Source organism: Sorex araneus, chromosome 2 (assembly GCF_027595985.1).
Source record: "Sorex araneus isolate mSorAra2 chromosome 2, mSorAra2.pri, whole genome shotgun sequence".
NCBI lineage: Eukaryota > Metazoa > Chordata > Mammalia > Eulipotyphla > Soricidae > Sorex > Sorex araneus.
In genome coordinates this window covers 158,712,317-158,728,094 of record NC_073303.1, presented here as the reverse complement: position 1 = coordinate 158,728,094, position 15,778 = coordinate 158,712,317, and the positions used below count along the sequence as shown (strand labels likewise).

The 15,778-nt window shown below is 43.0% G+C and overlaps 1 protein-coding gene across 8 annotated transcripts in view; it reads left to right on the top strand.

Moving 5' to 3' along the window:
* NXPE3 (neurexophilin and PC-esterase domain family member 3) overlaps window positions 1-15,778 on the top strand; it is a 52,370-nt gene that overhangs the window by 20,314 nt on the left and 16,278 nt on the right. For all 8 annotated transcript variants that reach the window (XM_055125329.1, XM_055125325.1, XM_055125323.1 and 5 more), the window contains 2 exons: window positions 4,048-4,802; window positions 12,919-12,992. In XM_055125329.1, coding sequence (XP_054981304.1) covers window positions 4,048-4,802; window positions 12,919-12,992 — 829 coding nt within the window. The remainder of the gene's footprint in view (window positions 1-4,047; window positions 4,803-12,918; window positions 12,993-15,778) is intronic.

Below are 15,778 nucleotides of genomic sequence, written 5' to 3'. Positions count from 1 at the left end.
TTTCATTATAAGTTTTAAAAAATGTTTAGGGTTTGTGATTTACAATGCTGTTCAATGCTGTTAATAGTCCAGGCATACAATGTTACTCTACCACACCCCCCGTCAAAGTGTCACTGTCCCTCCATTGCTGTCCCTTGGTTTCCTCCTTAAAACTCAGTTATGTTGGCCCACTCTAACGTGTGTTGTTATTGGTGATTTTTTTTTTAGTCTTGTACTATGTTTGTTTATACTCCACTTATGAGAGAGATCATTCTGTGTTTGTCTCTCTCCCTTTAAGTCAATTAACTCAGCTCTGTCCACATAGCAGCAAACTGGAGGAGTTCAGTTTTTCTTATAGCAGAGTAGTGTTCCATTATGTGTGTGTGTGTGTGTGTGTGTGTGTGTTTGTGTTTGTATGTTTGTGTGGTGTTGTGTCTGTCTATCTAGATGCTTGTTTATCCACTTATCGGTTCTTGGACATTTGGTTTTTTTCCAAATTTTAGCTATTTCTGATAGTGCTATAGTGAACATATAGAGCAGATATCGGATATCTCTTCAAATTAACAGTTTGTGGCCAAGAAATGAAATCACTGAATCATAGGGAAGTCAGTGTTTTTTTTTCTCTTTTTGCCACAACCTGTGATGCTCAGGACTTACTCTTGGATCTGTGCTCAGGGATCACTCCTAACAGGTTAGGGGGCCATATGGGATGCTTGGGATCAAACACCGGTCAGCTGTGTGCAAGGCAAGCACTCTGCTTACTGTACTATCCAGCCCCTAAATCACAGCTATTTTAAAATCGATCTGATTCTTACAATACCCTTGCATATCTGACTTTCTTATTTTTTAAAAAAAATTATTAAATCACCATGAGATATAATTACAAAGCTTTCATGATTGAGTTTCAGTCATACAATGATCGAACACCCATCCCTCCACTAGTGTACATTTTTCACCACCAATGTTCTCAGTATCCCTTCTGCCACCCCCACTCCACCCTACCCCCTGCTTCTATGGCAGGCACTTTCCTTCTTACTCTCTCTCTACTTATGGGTATTATGGTTTGCAATACAGATTACAGATAGTGAGAGGCCATCATGTTTGGTCCTTTGTGTATTTTTGGCACACATCTCTGAGCCCGAGCTCTCCCTCCAACTATCATTGACTTAGTGATCCCATCTCTATTCCACCTGCCTTCTCTCCCAGCGCATGAGGCAGGCTTCCAGCCATGGAGCAATATTCCTGGCCCTTGTCTCCACTGTCCTTGGGTGTTAGTCTCATACTATGTTATTTTATATTCCACAAATGAGTACAGCCATTCTATGTCTGCCCCTCTCTTTCTGACTTACTTCCTTTAGCATGATACTCTCCTACTCCATCCACTTATAAGCATGTTTCATGGCTTCATCTTTTCTAACAGCTACATGGTATTCCATTGTGTGGCTGTACCAAAGTTTCTTTAATCAGTTGTCTGTTCTCAGGCACTTGGGTTGTTACCAAATCTTGGCTCTTGTGAACAGTGCTGCAATGAACATACAAATGCAGGTGCCATTTCTACTGTGCTTTTTCGCCCCGGGATATATTCCCAGTAGTGGTATTGTGGGGTCATATGGAAGTGACTCAAAAAACTCAATTTTTTGTTTTCCAAAATGGCTGCACCAGTTAGCATTCCCGCCAACAATGAATGAGAGTCCCTTTCTCCCCCCATCTGTACCAGCACTGTTTGTTCTTGTTCTTTTGGATGTTTGCCAGTCCCTGTGGTATAAGATGATATCTCATTGTTTTTTTGATTTACATCTCCCTGATGATTAGCAATGTAGAGCATTTTTTTTCATGTGCCTTTTGGCCATTTGTATTTCTTTTTGAGGGAGATTCTGTTTATTTCTGGCTTTATTTCTGATGCTTCTGTTCACTTCTGACTTGGTTTCTGATACTTGTTATATGCTTTCGAATGCAGTCTTTTTGTTTTGATTTTGCTTTTTAGTGTGTCTTTTTTGTGAGTTTGTTTTGTTTTTCTGTTTTGTTCATTTTGGGCCATACTAAAAGATGCTCAGAGTTTACTCCTGGCTCCATGCTTGGGGGTCGCTCCTGATAGTGTCCAGGGATTCCAGAAGTGCCAGGAATCGACCAGGTCTTCTGCCTGCAGAGCCTGCGCTCAGCCTCTTGGGCTGACTTTCTGGTCCTGTAGTGTGTCTCGTAATGTCTTGTTGAAAGTAGGACAGGATGTGGTGTCATGTGGCTTTTAGTAAAACGTAAAGTTAAGGCATTTTGGATCACAGTTAAATCTGTGTCTTTAGAGAACTATGCTTCTGGTCTGTGAATGTAAAGTGTTTCTTTATTCTTCCCCAGCTCCTTATGTTGATCAGGATGGAACCCTTGCTCAAGGCTTGTTAAACGCTGCTGAAACTGCAATAGGTTATGCTGTGGTAAAACTGATTCTTGGGGGTACAGATCTTGTTAATAAGAGTAGGATGGTCTAGTGTATTTCACAAGAGGAAAAATGGTTCCTTTTTCTTTCTTCTCTTTCTGGAAGCCTTGGGGGTAATTTTCTTTGATATTCACTATAAAAACCTGGTTAAGCTTCTGTAGATAAATCTTATAAAAAGCATGGGAATCCATGTCTTTATTCCTTATCGTGATTTCATTGGATTATAATAAGATAGCCTTGGAAAGCTAGGGAGCTCTTTTTTAAAAAATTAAAAAAAAATTAAATTAAAAATATTCTTATTGAATCACTCTGTTATAGATCCTTACAAAGCTGTTCATGATTAGGTTTCAGTCATAACAATTTTCTAATATCCGTCCCTCCACTCCGTGTACATCTCCCAGCCCAGTGCCCCCAGTTTCCCTCCTATCACCTTCCTCCCCCCACCACCCAGCCAGCCTCTTTGGCAGGCACTTTTCTTTTCTTCTCTCCCCCTCTCTCTGGGCACTGTGGTTCGCAATGCTGAAAGATTATTAGGAGTATCCCTTTACCGACTTTTCACACTCTGTTCTTGTTCAATGTAGTCATTTCCAGCTATTACTGTCATACTGGTCCCTTCTCTCTCTTACCTACCCTCCACCCCACACACACTTGTGGTTGATTCTAACCATTGGCTAGTCCTCCTAGCCTCTGTTTCCTCTGGCTGTGGATATTAGTCTTTTTATATATATATATATATATTTATATATATATATATATACACATATTTTATATCCTACAAATGGGCTGGAGCAATAGCACAGCGGTAGGGCGTTTGCCTTGCATGCAGCCAACCCGTGTTTGATTCCTCTGCCCCTCTCGGAGAGCCCGGCAAGCTACCGAGAGTATCCCGCCTGCACGGCAGAGCCTGGCAAGCTACCCGTGGTGTAATCAACATGCTAAAAACAGTAACAAACAAGTTTCACAATAGAGACGTTACTGGAGCCCGAGCTCGAGCAAATTGATGAGAAACGGGATGACGGTGACAATGACAGTGATCCCACAAATGAATTGTGGGATTCTATATCCGTCCCTCTCCTGACTCATTTCACTCAGCATGATACTCTCCATGTCCATCCATTTATAGCAGTGAGCTCTCTCTCTTTCTTTAATCATCATTATTTTTTTACAGAGATACAAAGCTGTTGATGATTGGGTTTCAGTCACACAATGTTCCAGCACCCATCCCTCCATCAGTTTATGTTTCTCACCACCAATGTCCCCAGTTTCCTCCCACCACCCCCTTCCAACAACATGGCTCTATGGCAAGTACTCCTGTCTCTCTCTCTCTCTCTCTCTCTCTCTCTCTCTCTCTCTCTCTCTCTCTCCCTCTCACTTTGGGCATTATGGCTTGCAATACAGGTACTGAGAGGTTATCATGTTTATCCCTTTACCTACTTCCAGCACTTCTTATCCAGAGTGACCATCTCCATCTATCCTAGTCACAGCGGCCCCTTCTCTATCCCAACTACCTTCTCTGGCTTCTGAACAACGTCATCCTAAGTAGTTCAGTTAAAATTTAAACCGAAGCAGAGATGTATATGACTGGATAGATCGTGCTAAGAAACGGCCTTGTGTTCTGTTGTTTGTGTCTTTCTTTTTAGTACTTGGACCGAGAAACGGTTTCCACCACGTTCATCGACCCGAGCGGCCAGTTTGTTTTCTCCCAGGTGACCGGACTCAGCCGGAATCCCTACTGTGGCTATGAGCAGCAGACACTGTCCAGCCAGGAGCGTTTGGAGGAGGACTCCTTGCTGGCCACCCTGCAGTGGCAGCTGCCCAAGGTGGGCCCGGTTCCCTTTTTGCAGAGCACTGACCCTTCTTCCAGCTATTTTGTCATCTTGAACTCGGCCACCTTCTTCAAGGTGGGCAGCCAGCTGGAGGTGCTGGTCCACGTGCAGGATTTTCAAAGGCGGCCCAAGAAGTATGGTGGCGACTACCTGCAGGCCAGAATCCACTCCCCAAAGCTGCAGGCAGGGGCCGTGGGCCAAGTGGTGGACTATCAGAACGGGTTTTACAAGGTCATTTTCACTTTGCTCTGGCCGGGCAAGGTTAAAGTGTCCATATCTCTGGTCCACCCCAGCGAAGGGATCCGAGTTCTTCAGCATCTCCAAGAAGAGAAACCAGACAGGGTCTATTTCAAGAGTCTCTTCCGTTCAGGAAGAATTTCCGAGACGACTCGGTGCAATGTGTGTCTCCCCGGGGGGAAGCCCCTGTGTAACTTTACGGATCTCTATTCCGGGGAACCTTGGTTCTGCTTTAAACCGGAGAAGCTTCCTTGCAGCAGCAGAATCAACCATTTCAAAGGCGGGTACCTGAAGGGGCTCCTGACAACCGCAGAGAATGCGTTCTTCCAGAGGTAGGTGCTGCATCGACTTGGAGTTCTTTGCCACTAGCTGCATCCCCATTTAGGAGACTCCTCCCCCTCCCCCCCATTTAGAAGATTGTGTGGGGGCTGGAGAGGTGGTACAGAGGCTAGAGAGATCACTCTGCATGTGGCTGACCCAGTTTGAGCCCATATGGTCCCATGAGAACCTCTAAAAAAAAACAGGAGTAATAAGGCCAGGAAAAACAGGAGGACTGGTCCACGGTTGGAAGCTTGACACAAGTGAAAACAAAACAAATAAAGACAGGAGTAAGCCCTGAACACCACCAGGTTGGCCCGAGAACAACAAAACAAAGAGACTCTTGTTTTGATGATAAGACTCTTGTTTTAATTATCTGCCTCTTATATCTCTCTGAATGTGACCCAGTTCAGAAGAGGTGGTGAATAAGAAGATAATTACAGATTTTGATTTTGAGATTAATAAAAAAGCCCCACAAAATTAGAAACTTACCTTGTATTAATCAAAGAACTTTTACTTTTTTTTTTGCTTTTTGGGTCACACCTGGCAATGCACAGGGGTTACTCCTGGCTCTGCACTCAGGAATTACCCCTGGCCGTGCTCACGGGAACATATGGGATGCTTGGATTTGAACCCGGGTCGGCCTCGTGCAAGGCAAACGCCCTACCCGCTGTGCTATCTCTCCAGCCCCGAGAACTTTTACTTTTTTTTCTTATTATATCCTCACATTTATGTTTTACTTCAGAACTACAAAGCATCTTTATAGTTGGATTAACAAGATAAGTTTTTCCCATAACAGATTCAAATAAAAATCAATCAAGAACAGGGTTGCTAGAGGTCTTGTCATTAGACTTGTGTTTTAACTTTGTGTTATGCATTAGAAAATTAAAAGAAAATGAATATTATGCATTTAAAATTTTTTTAAATTTAAAACATTTTAAAATGTGAATTGAAATCATTCCTATTATGATAGAATCATTCCTGAATATGGCATATGACTGGTTGATTTGAGGATAAGCATAGGAAATAAGAAATACAATAGCAAATTATTACTATTATTATTTCAAGTTAAAACCTGCTGAGGGCTGAAGAGATAGCTCAATGGACTTGGCACATGCTTTGCATGGGTTGATCCCAGACACTGCATGGTCCTTTGAGCAGTGCTGGGGACCCCCTGTCCATCCCCACCCCCAGCAGCATCTGAGAGTAACCCCCGAGTGCCACTGCTATGGCCCCAAACAAAACAAAGCAGTTCTTGAATTTCTCACATTCTTTTTTTGGGGGGGTGAAGCACAGTAGTTTTCCTTGAAATTCATCTAGAAAGATGGGAGGGGAGAGAAAGAGAGAAGTACATGTTGGAGAGAGGGAACACAGGTTTCTCCAGAGTGGAAATAAGCAAAGATACAGAGACCAACAAACGAGATGCAAGTTCAGGGAAGAGCATGGGCTTGAAGTGCAAGCTAAATTTATCAGATTATTGTGCACAAATTCCTTTTTCTTTGAGTATAGATAAAAAAAATTATGGAGTGCTCTATATGTGGAATGATGTGCAGAATGGAATGTTAAAAATATCCATTTTCTTGAGCAGTCTATAGAAAGGTGGGGCCAGAGAGATGGCGTAGTGGGTGAAGCACTTTGCCTTGCATGTGTCTAACCTGGCTTCAACCCCTAGCACCTCATAGGGTCCCCAAAGCCCCAGAGTGATCCCTGAGCCAGGAGCAAGCCTGGAGCGCAGGTGGATGTGACCCAGAAACAAACAAAACATAGAAATGTAAAGTAAAATGACATCCTGGGAAGTAAAATGACATCCATGGGCCAGAGAGATAGTACAGTAGGCGGCCTCCCGTGTGGCCGATCTGTATTCAGTCCCTTGAACTGCCTATGGTCCTCTGAGCGCCACCAGGAATGATCCCTGAGCACAGAGTTAGGAGTAAGCTGTGTGCCCCATCAGGCGTGGCACCAAAACAAAACAAACAAAACCAAAATAAATAAATAGTTATAACGGCTACTATGTTAAGAAAAGTACAACTTGGCTGGAGAGATAGCATGGTGGTGAAGGTGCTTACCTGGCATGTGGCCAATCCTGGCACCGCAGAGTCCCCTGAGCATAATTTCGAGTAACTCCTGACAGAGCTTTGAGAATCTCCAGAGCGTTGCTGGGTGTGGTCCAACTCTGCTCACTTCCAAATGCGATTATTTGAAAGAATTGAACAATGCGTGAATTGAAGTGATAGTACAGTGGGTAGGACACTTGCCTTGCATGTGGCAGACCTGGGTTCAATCCCCAGCATCCTGTCTGGCCTCCCGAGCACCACCAGGAGCATCGCCAGGTGTAGCCACAAAACAAAACAAGAAAAATGTGTGGTGCCAGGGATCGAACCTGGGTTGGCTGTGTGCAAGCCAAGTGCATTACCTGCTGTGCTCTCTCTTTAGCCCTATTTTAAATTTTTTTTTTTGCTTTTTGGGTCACACCTGGCGATGCACAGGGGCTACTCCTGGCTCTGCACTCAGGAATTACCCCTGGCGGTGCTCAGGGGACCATACGGGATGCTGGGAATCGAACCCGGGTCGGCTGCGTGCAAGGCAAACGCCCTACCCGCTGTGCTATTGCTCCAGCCCCACTATTTTTAATTTTTAATACTTTCAAAATAATACTTTTGAACCAGACGGCAGTGTATGAGGAGCTTGAGGACGAAACCAGGAGACTGTGATGTCAGACCTTTCCTTCCAGTTCTCAAATTAGTGACGAGAAGTTGAGATTCTGGGGAAAAATTAGACTCGAAAATTGGAGTCCTAATAGGAAAAGAACTGGAGCGATAGCACAGTGGGAAGGGCGTTTGCCTTGCATGTGGCCAATCTGGGTTCGATTCCTCTGTCCCTCTTACACTTGATCTTAGCCAAAAGGCTGAGAAGCCATCCCTCTGTTTCTCTTGGAGAGCCTGGCAAGCTACCAAGAGTATCCCGCCCGCACAGCAGCTACCCGTGTATTCGATATGCCAAAAACAGTAACAAGTCTCACAATGGAGACGTTACTGGTGCCCCCAAGAGCAAATCGATGAATGGGACGATAGTGCAACAGTGCAGTACTTTCACATATTATTATTATTTTTTTAGTAAGTCATCATCATTAACAAAGCTGTTCATAACAAATTTTCAGGTATGTGATGTTCCAGTACCAATCCCACACCACCAGTGTCAGCTTCTCTCCACCAATGTCCTTGGATTCCCTTTTACACTCCCACTCCCACCCTGCTCCTTAACAGTCAAGAAAAATTATTTTTATTTTTAAGTGATGTATATACATTTTGAACATTCTTGGTAGAGGTATATTTTTGTCAAGTACATTCGACGATCAACGGGATGATGATGATGATGATGACATCTAGCACCTTAAACACTTTTTTGTTTTTTGTGTTTTGTTTTTGGGTCACACTCAGAGATGCTCAGGGTTTACTCCTGACTCTGCATTAAGGAAGGTTTTCAGGGGGACATATGGAATGCCAGAGATAGAGCCATGGCCGGCTATGAAAGGCAACTTAAAAAAATTTTAAGGTAGTCCAGAGAGATTGTATTATCTCTCTGGACTACCTTAAACTTTTTTTTTAATAAATGTACAGTCATTACTAAGTGGGGAAAAATTTCCTGCCATAAGTTATCTACTTTATGGGAGCGCCTCAAATAAAATCTTATGATTTGATTTTCCACCTTTGGAATCAACTTTCAGAAATAACGTTTTGACGAACTCATGTCATACTTTTAGAGAACCAGCAGGGGGAGCCAATGACTCACTGTATTCTCTGCCTACTTTTTCGTATGGTTCAGTAGACTGTTTTCTTGAGGGATTTTTTGGTTTTTTTTTGCGTGTGTGTGTGATGGTGGGTGTGGGTGTGGGTGGCGTGCTTCCTGGCAGTTCTTGGGTTCTGTTCTTGGTGGCCTCTCCTGTGGCACTTGAGAGACCAGATGGTGTGGGGGGAACCCAGGCCACCTATGTGCAAAGCATGCATTGCAACATTTTGAGTTAAATCCCTGGTCATTTAGTTCCAATCCTGCTCTCAGATCTCAAGCAAGCTTTATTTATAAATGACCGACTGAGAGCAGATTATTTCAGTGCTGTGTGCTTTTTAAGCCTGGAGACTGCTCAGTTACTCCCACTGAGAGGTGGGTTGTTAGTTAACTTAGTAGCCTAGGAGGAAGCATAGCTTTGTAATTTACTCAGACTTTAAGGGGGGATGGGAGAAAGGTTAGAGAATTAAATTAGCTAGAAAATTAGAAAATTAGAAAAAAATGTTAGAAAACTAGAAAAAAAAGGTTAGAAAATTAGAAAAAATGTTAAAAAATTTAGAAAAATTTAAAATATTTTCTAAGACCAATTCCACCATTAAAATTTACAAACAAATCCAAACTATGAATTCAGAGAATAAAATGATAGCTGTCCTTTTTTCTACTTGAATATCCTGATGATGGTGCTTTGTAAGAGAGACATAAAAAACTACTACTCATTTGGAGGTTTGCTGGGAAACAGGGTTAGAGGGCACAGTTTTTAAAGAGTTCAATCAAGCATTTGACATTTGACCAGGATCTCGGTTCTGGTTTTATGTTTTTGCATCCTTTACTCTGTTAAAATGCTGAAGGTTTTCACCAGCCTTTGTTCTTTTCTTTGAAAAGAAAAAGACAAAAAATATATTCTCTGTATATTTATTTGTTTTCTAATTATTATTTTGTTTTGGGCCATACCCATGTGCCCAGGGCTTACTCTGGGCTCTGCTCAGGGATCTGCCTGCAACGTGAGTGCCTTCAGTGCTGTATGTCTGATCTTTGGGCCACACCCAGCGCTGATGCTGGTGGGGATTGGAACCTTAGAGGTGACTTCCTCTGGTATTCCATGGGGAGCCAGGAGCAGGGACACGTGAGTTCCAGCTCTTTGTAGGCATATTATTTGGAATTCAAGGCCTAAATATGTTAGAAAATTAAATTTAGAACCCTTTTCTCCCCTTTCTTCCTTGGTGGTTCATAGAGTTGCTTGATTTACAAATTGGTCTTGAGTTAATTTATAAGAAAAATTATATATTTTTACTTTTTTTCTGGGCTGGAGTGATAGCACAGTGGCAGGGCGTTTGCCTTGCACGTGGCCAACCGGGTTCAATTCCTCCACCCCTCTCGGAGAGCCCAGCAAGCTACCAAGAGTATCTTGCCCACAGGGCAGAGCCTGGCAAGCTACCTGTGGCATATTCGATAAGTCAAAACAGTAACAACAAGTCTCATGATGGAGACATTACTGGTGCCCGCTCAAGCAAATCGATGAGCAACAGGATGACAGTGACAGTGATTTTTTTTCTGAACTGGAGCAATAGCACAGCAGGTAAGGTGTTTGCCTTGCATACGGCTGACCTAGGTTCGATTCCTCCGTCTCTCTTGGAGAGCCCGGCAAGCTACTGAGAGTATCCCACCCGCACGGCAGAGCCTGGTAAGCTATCCGTGGTGTATTCGATATGCCAAAAACAGTAACAAGTCTCCCAATGGAGACATTACTTGTGCCTGCTTGAGCAAATTGATGAACAACAGGATGACAATGCTACAATGCTACATTTTTTTTCCTTTTTGGATCACACCCAGCAATGCACAGGGGTTACTCCTGACTCTGCACACAGGAATTACTCCTGGCATGCTTGGGGGACCATATGGGATGCTGGGAATTGAACCTGGGTCAGCTGCATGCAAGGCAAACAACCTACCCGCTGTACTATCACTCCAGCCCCTACAATGCTACATTTTTTTTCTAATTTTCTTGACCCCCAAACTAAATTAATTTAGTCTTGGTCTTGAGTTCCCTAAATGACAAAGCAAGCTGATCTTTATTCTTTCCCCTTTTTTTCTTCTTTTTCATTTTTTTGGGTTACACCTGGCAATGCACAGGGGCTACTCCTGGCTCTGCACTCAGGAATCACTCCTGGTGGTGCTCAGGGGACCATATAGGATGCTGGGAATCGAACCTGGGTTGGCCAAGTGCAAGGCAAATGCCCTACCTGATGTGCTATTGCTCCAGCCCCTTTTCTTCTATTTTTAAATAGGGGCTAGCCCCGGTGATGCTTGGCTCATCGGCTTTGGGTCTCTAGGACTGCTGGGCCAGGAAGGTGCTTGAGGGCTACCAGGGCCATAACCAGCAATGCCATGTAGGAGCCTTGCACATACTAGGGTCATGCTCTGCCACTTGAACTGTTGCTCCAGTTTGTTCCTTATTTCTTATTCTTCAGAAGAGGGAACACCTGGCAGTGCTCAAGGCTTACTCCTGGCTCTGTGCTCAGAGATCACTTCTGGCAGGGCTTAGGTGTGCCTAAGGGGAGCCCAGAAGTGAACCTGGATCAGGAGTGTGCAAGGCAAGCACCTTAACTCACTGAGCAATCTCTCTTCCCCCTCTTTATTTTAATATTAAAAGAGTCTTTGCTTTTGGGGCCATGCTCAGCTGGGTTCAGGGTTTACTCCTTGCTATCTGAGGGTTAAGCCTGGGTGGTTCTGGGTAAGCCAAGCTCCCTGTACTGTTTCTCTTGGGTTATCTCTGGCTTTATTCTTTACAATAAATGTGGTGGGTTTTTTACATTTTTTTTTTTTTTTTGCTTTTTGGGTCACACCCGGTGATTCACAAGGGGTTACTCCTGGCTCTGCACTCAGGAATTACCCCTGGCAGTGTGCGGGAGACCATATGGAATGCTGGGATTCGAACCTGGGTCAGCTGTGTGCAAGGCAAACGCCCTACCCGCTGTGCTATCACTCTAGCCCCAGTGGTGGTTTTTTTTTTTTGGTTTGTTTATTTCGGGGCCAGACTCAGTGGCGCTCTGGGCTTTATTCCTGGTTCTGAGTTTAGGGATCACTCCTGGCAGTTTCAGGGGACCTTCAGGGGTGCTGGATTGAACCCAGGTCTGCGGTGTGCAAGACGAGTGCCCTGTCCACTGTACTGTCTTTCTAGCCCTCAGAAAGAACAACAGAACTTTGCTTACAAGCCCCTGTGACTATAAGGGAAGACCTCTTGAAAGAATGAACTTATCCCATGAATAACTTACCTCTTTTTTTTTTTTTTCACTTTTTGGGTCATACCCAGTAATGCACAGAGATTACTCCTGGCTCTGCACTCAGAAATAACTCCTGACAGTGCTCAGGGGACCATGTGGGATTCTGGGAATCGAACCCGGGTCGGCCTGCCTGCTGTGCTATCAATCCAGCCCCAATAACTTACCTCTTATTTTAGAATTATTTATATACTTTTTCTTCTAGCTTTGTATTTAAAAAAAATCTTCACACTTGGTCTGGAGATGTGGCTCTGTGGGGGTATTTGCCTCACATGTGTGAGATTCTGGGTTTAGTCCTTGGCACCAAAGAACATAACAAAGCAAAACAGCATAAACTTTAAATCTTTAGAAACGTTTGAAGAATAACAATGAGCATATCTTTAGTGGAGATTCACTATTGTTAGTGATTTTGCTCTAGGTATATTTGCTTTCTCTCTGTATATGGGTCTGTCTGTGTGTCTCTTTGTAACTTCGGAGTACAACATCCCAAGAGAAAGAGTCTCCTTGGAACATGGACTTTCTGCAACATATAACTATCATGCAATGATCACATTTGGGACATTTGTCATTGATTACTGTACCAAGACATTTGATGAATAAGGCAATCTGTGACTTCAAGGAGTCCATGTTTTAGTAAGGAGAACAGCTACTACAGAGACACAGTAATGATGAACTGGTGTTCTCTGTAAGACCTACCCTACCTCAGGGCAAGGTTAGAGACTTGGGGTCTGACAACTAGGTTATAAAATAGACATTCTCATCGCTATGGGCCATTCTTTGAGTCCAAAGTGGGTAAGTAATATGAACAAAAGTTTATAATTTAGCAGTGAAAAAAAATTAGGAACCTATTTAATTCTTGTTCTGTTTATATATCCATAGAAACTCCTTTTTATGGGTAATCTCCTTTTTTATGAAGACTTAATTTAGTTTGTGCTGACTAGCATTTATAAGACTTTTTCTTAGTGAGGTCTTGTGAAATGATACCCATTTCTAATTTTCAAATAAAGATGCATAATGGAAAATAAATGTTCCTAAATCTAAGATTGTGCTCTTTTTATTCCTCATAAAGTGGTATCAATATCAAAATGCCAATCAACTCCAGTGGACCAGATTGGGTGACTGTAATTCCCAAGAGAATAAAAGGTAATAAAAGGAATGAGCTTGATTATTTATACCTTTCTTTCTTTCTTTCTTTCTTTCTTTCTTTCTTTCTTTCTTTCTTTCTTTCTTTCTTTCTTTCTTTCTTTCTTTCTTTCTTTCTTTCTTTCTTTCTTTCTTTCTTTCTTTCTTTCTTTCTTTCTTCCTCCCTCCTTTTCTCCCTCCCTTCCTTCTTTTCTTGAATGGGTTTAGGCCTGAGTTTGGTTGGTGTTGCAAAAACTTTTTTTTTCCTCCTTTCATAAGCATGGTTATTTCTGGATACAATTGAAAATTTGAAAGGAGATGTTTGTATGAAAAAAGTCAGTTAGACCTTATGTGTTTAGTTCTGGGTTTTTCTGCTTATGCTCATGTAAGAGTTGTCTTCTACCCACACTGTCCCATCTGCTTGGATGCTAAAGGTGTCTTTAGAGCTATGCTGTCCCATTTGATAGCTCTTAGCTATATATGGCTAAAATTTAATACAATTACAAAGTAAATCATTCTCTCAGACATGCTCAATATTTATGTGGCTAATGCCTACCATGTGGAATAGCATTTTGTGTAGAATATATCCACCATTATTGAAAGTTCTGTTCGATATCTGTGCTCTAGAGATATTCAAGGAATGTGTATAAAAGTTGGCCATAGAAATGTTTTATTATAATTACTGTTATTATTATTATATTTAATTTTTGGGTGTGCTTGAGGGTCACTCCTGGCGGGGACCATGTGGGGTGCCTCGGATTTAACTCCGGTTGGCCGTGTGCAAGGCTGTGTGCCCTTGCCCTTGTACTATTGCTCCAGCCCATGTTTTAAGTCAAAAACGCTGGGTTCGTGGATAGCAGTTATTTTCGGTGTTGTCTCTGAACTAGTGGCTGTAGCATTTTCAGGGATCTTGCTAGAATTGAAATTTCCTTCCTTTATTTGATCAGAAATTCTGGGCAGCAAGGCCCAAACCTCTGTTTGCTCTTGTTCTGGGACCACACCCAGCAGTGCCTAATGTTTACCACTGGCTCTGTACTCAGGGCTCACTCTTGGTGGGCTCAGGGAACCATAGAGCTGCTCGGGACAGGGCCCAGGCTGGGCACGTGCAAGGCAGGTGCCTTCCCCACTTGTTCTCTCACTCTGGCCCTAGCCCTCTATTTTAACACATATTCCTGGTGATTTTTTTTTTTTAATTTTTTTTTTTTAAAGAAATATTTTATTGAACCACCATGAAAACAAGAAAAAAAATACAAAGCTTTCAGGTTTAAGTCACAGTCAAATACTGATTAAACCACCATCCCTTCACCAGTGCACCCGTTCCACCACCAAGAACCCCAATACACCCCCCTCCCACCCCACCCCCCAACTAAGTACCTAATGATATTCCCATTATTCTCTCTATATATTGAGTACATTTCATATTTCCATACAGAACTCACTATTGTTGATTGGAAATTTTCCCCAACAATCAGGGATGCTGAATAAGCATCATCTAATAATTTCTCTTCCTTGGTAAAAGTGAAGACTTGGAGTCCGCGCGGCCGCAATAGCGGCCGCGCGGTTTTGGGTTTCTAATATTTTAGCTCAGTTCACAGTCAAAATGGATGGCTGCAAGAATCTGCTCTGGTGCCAAAATGGGTTAGGAGACCTCAGGATCACAGTCAGTAGGCGCGGAGGCTCTGCTTCTCGTGCCGCGGCTCTTGGTTCATCTCTGGGCGGTCCTGGTGATTTTGATCTGCTGATGTTAGGTATTATTAAAAGAAAAAGAATGAAATTAATATAAAAGTGTATATGTTTTGTCTTTGCAATTAGTTATATATAATTCTACAAATTTAGTGGTTTAAGACACCACAGCTTTATTTCTTATAGTTCTGGATGCCAGAAGTTCAAAACCAGTATCACTGGGCCAAGACCCAAGTGTGAGTAGGGCCAGAGGCTGTCTGGAGGATTTAGGGAAGAATCAATGCACAGGTCCTATAAATAAACTTTTACAAAGAAATAATGGAGGAGCGGAGAGATAGTACATCGGGTGAGGAACTTGCCTTGCGTGCCGCCTACCCAGGTTTGATCCATGGCACTCATATGGTCCCAAGCCCTCCAAGAGAGATCCCTGAGTGCAGAGCTGGGAGTAAGCCCCGAGTACTGCTGCGTGTGGCCCCAAAACCAGAAAAATAGAAGAAAAGAAGAAAAGAAATGGAGACAGAATAGTTTGTTGTTTTTTCCTCCCCATGGAAAAAAAAAAACATTTTAATTTTTAAATGTGACATTTCCAGATTTCAAACCTTTGGTTGGTCTTAAGTAAAAAACTTAGAAATAGGGGCTGGATCGATAGCACAGCGGGTAGGGCATTTGCCTTGCACGCGGCCGACCTGGGTTCAATTCTCAGCATCCCACATGGTCCCCTGAACATCTCCAGGAGTGATTCCTGAGTGCAGAGCTAGGACTAATCCCTGAGCATTGCCGGGTGTGACCCAAAAAGTAAAAAAACAAAACAAAACAAAAATATTGTGTGGGCTAAGTAGACTTTATAGTCCAGATGCAGTCAGTCTGTCTTTGTATCTCTGGCATCTATTGTTATATGCCATGAAAAATCCCCCCCCTTTTTTTTTGGAGGTGCTGGGGATGCAGTCCAGGGCTTTCTACATGTGAGGCAAGTCTTCTACCACTGAGCCACGTTCCTCCTAGTCTTTTCTCAGTGAGGAAATGAGGAAGAGATTGGCCTACTTCAACTCAACGCATTACTACTTTTATTCTACTTTATTTGTTTTTGGGACACCTCCTAAATGGTGCTCTGGTGGCCCAGGGGC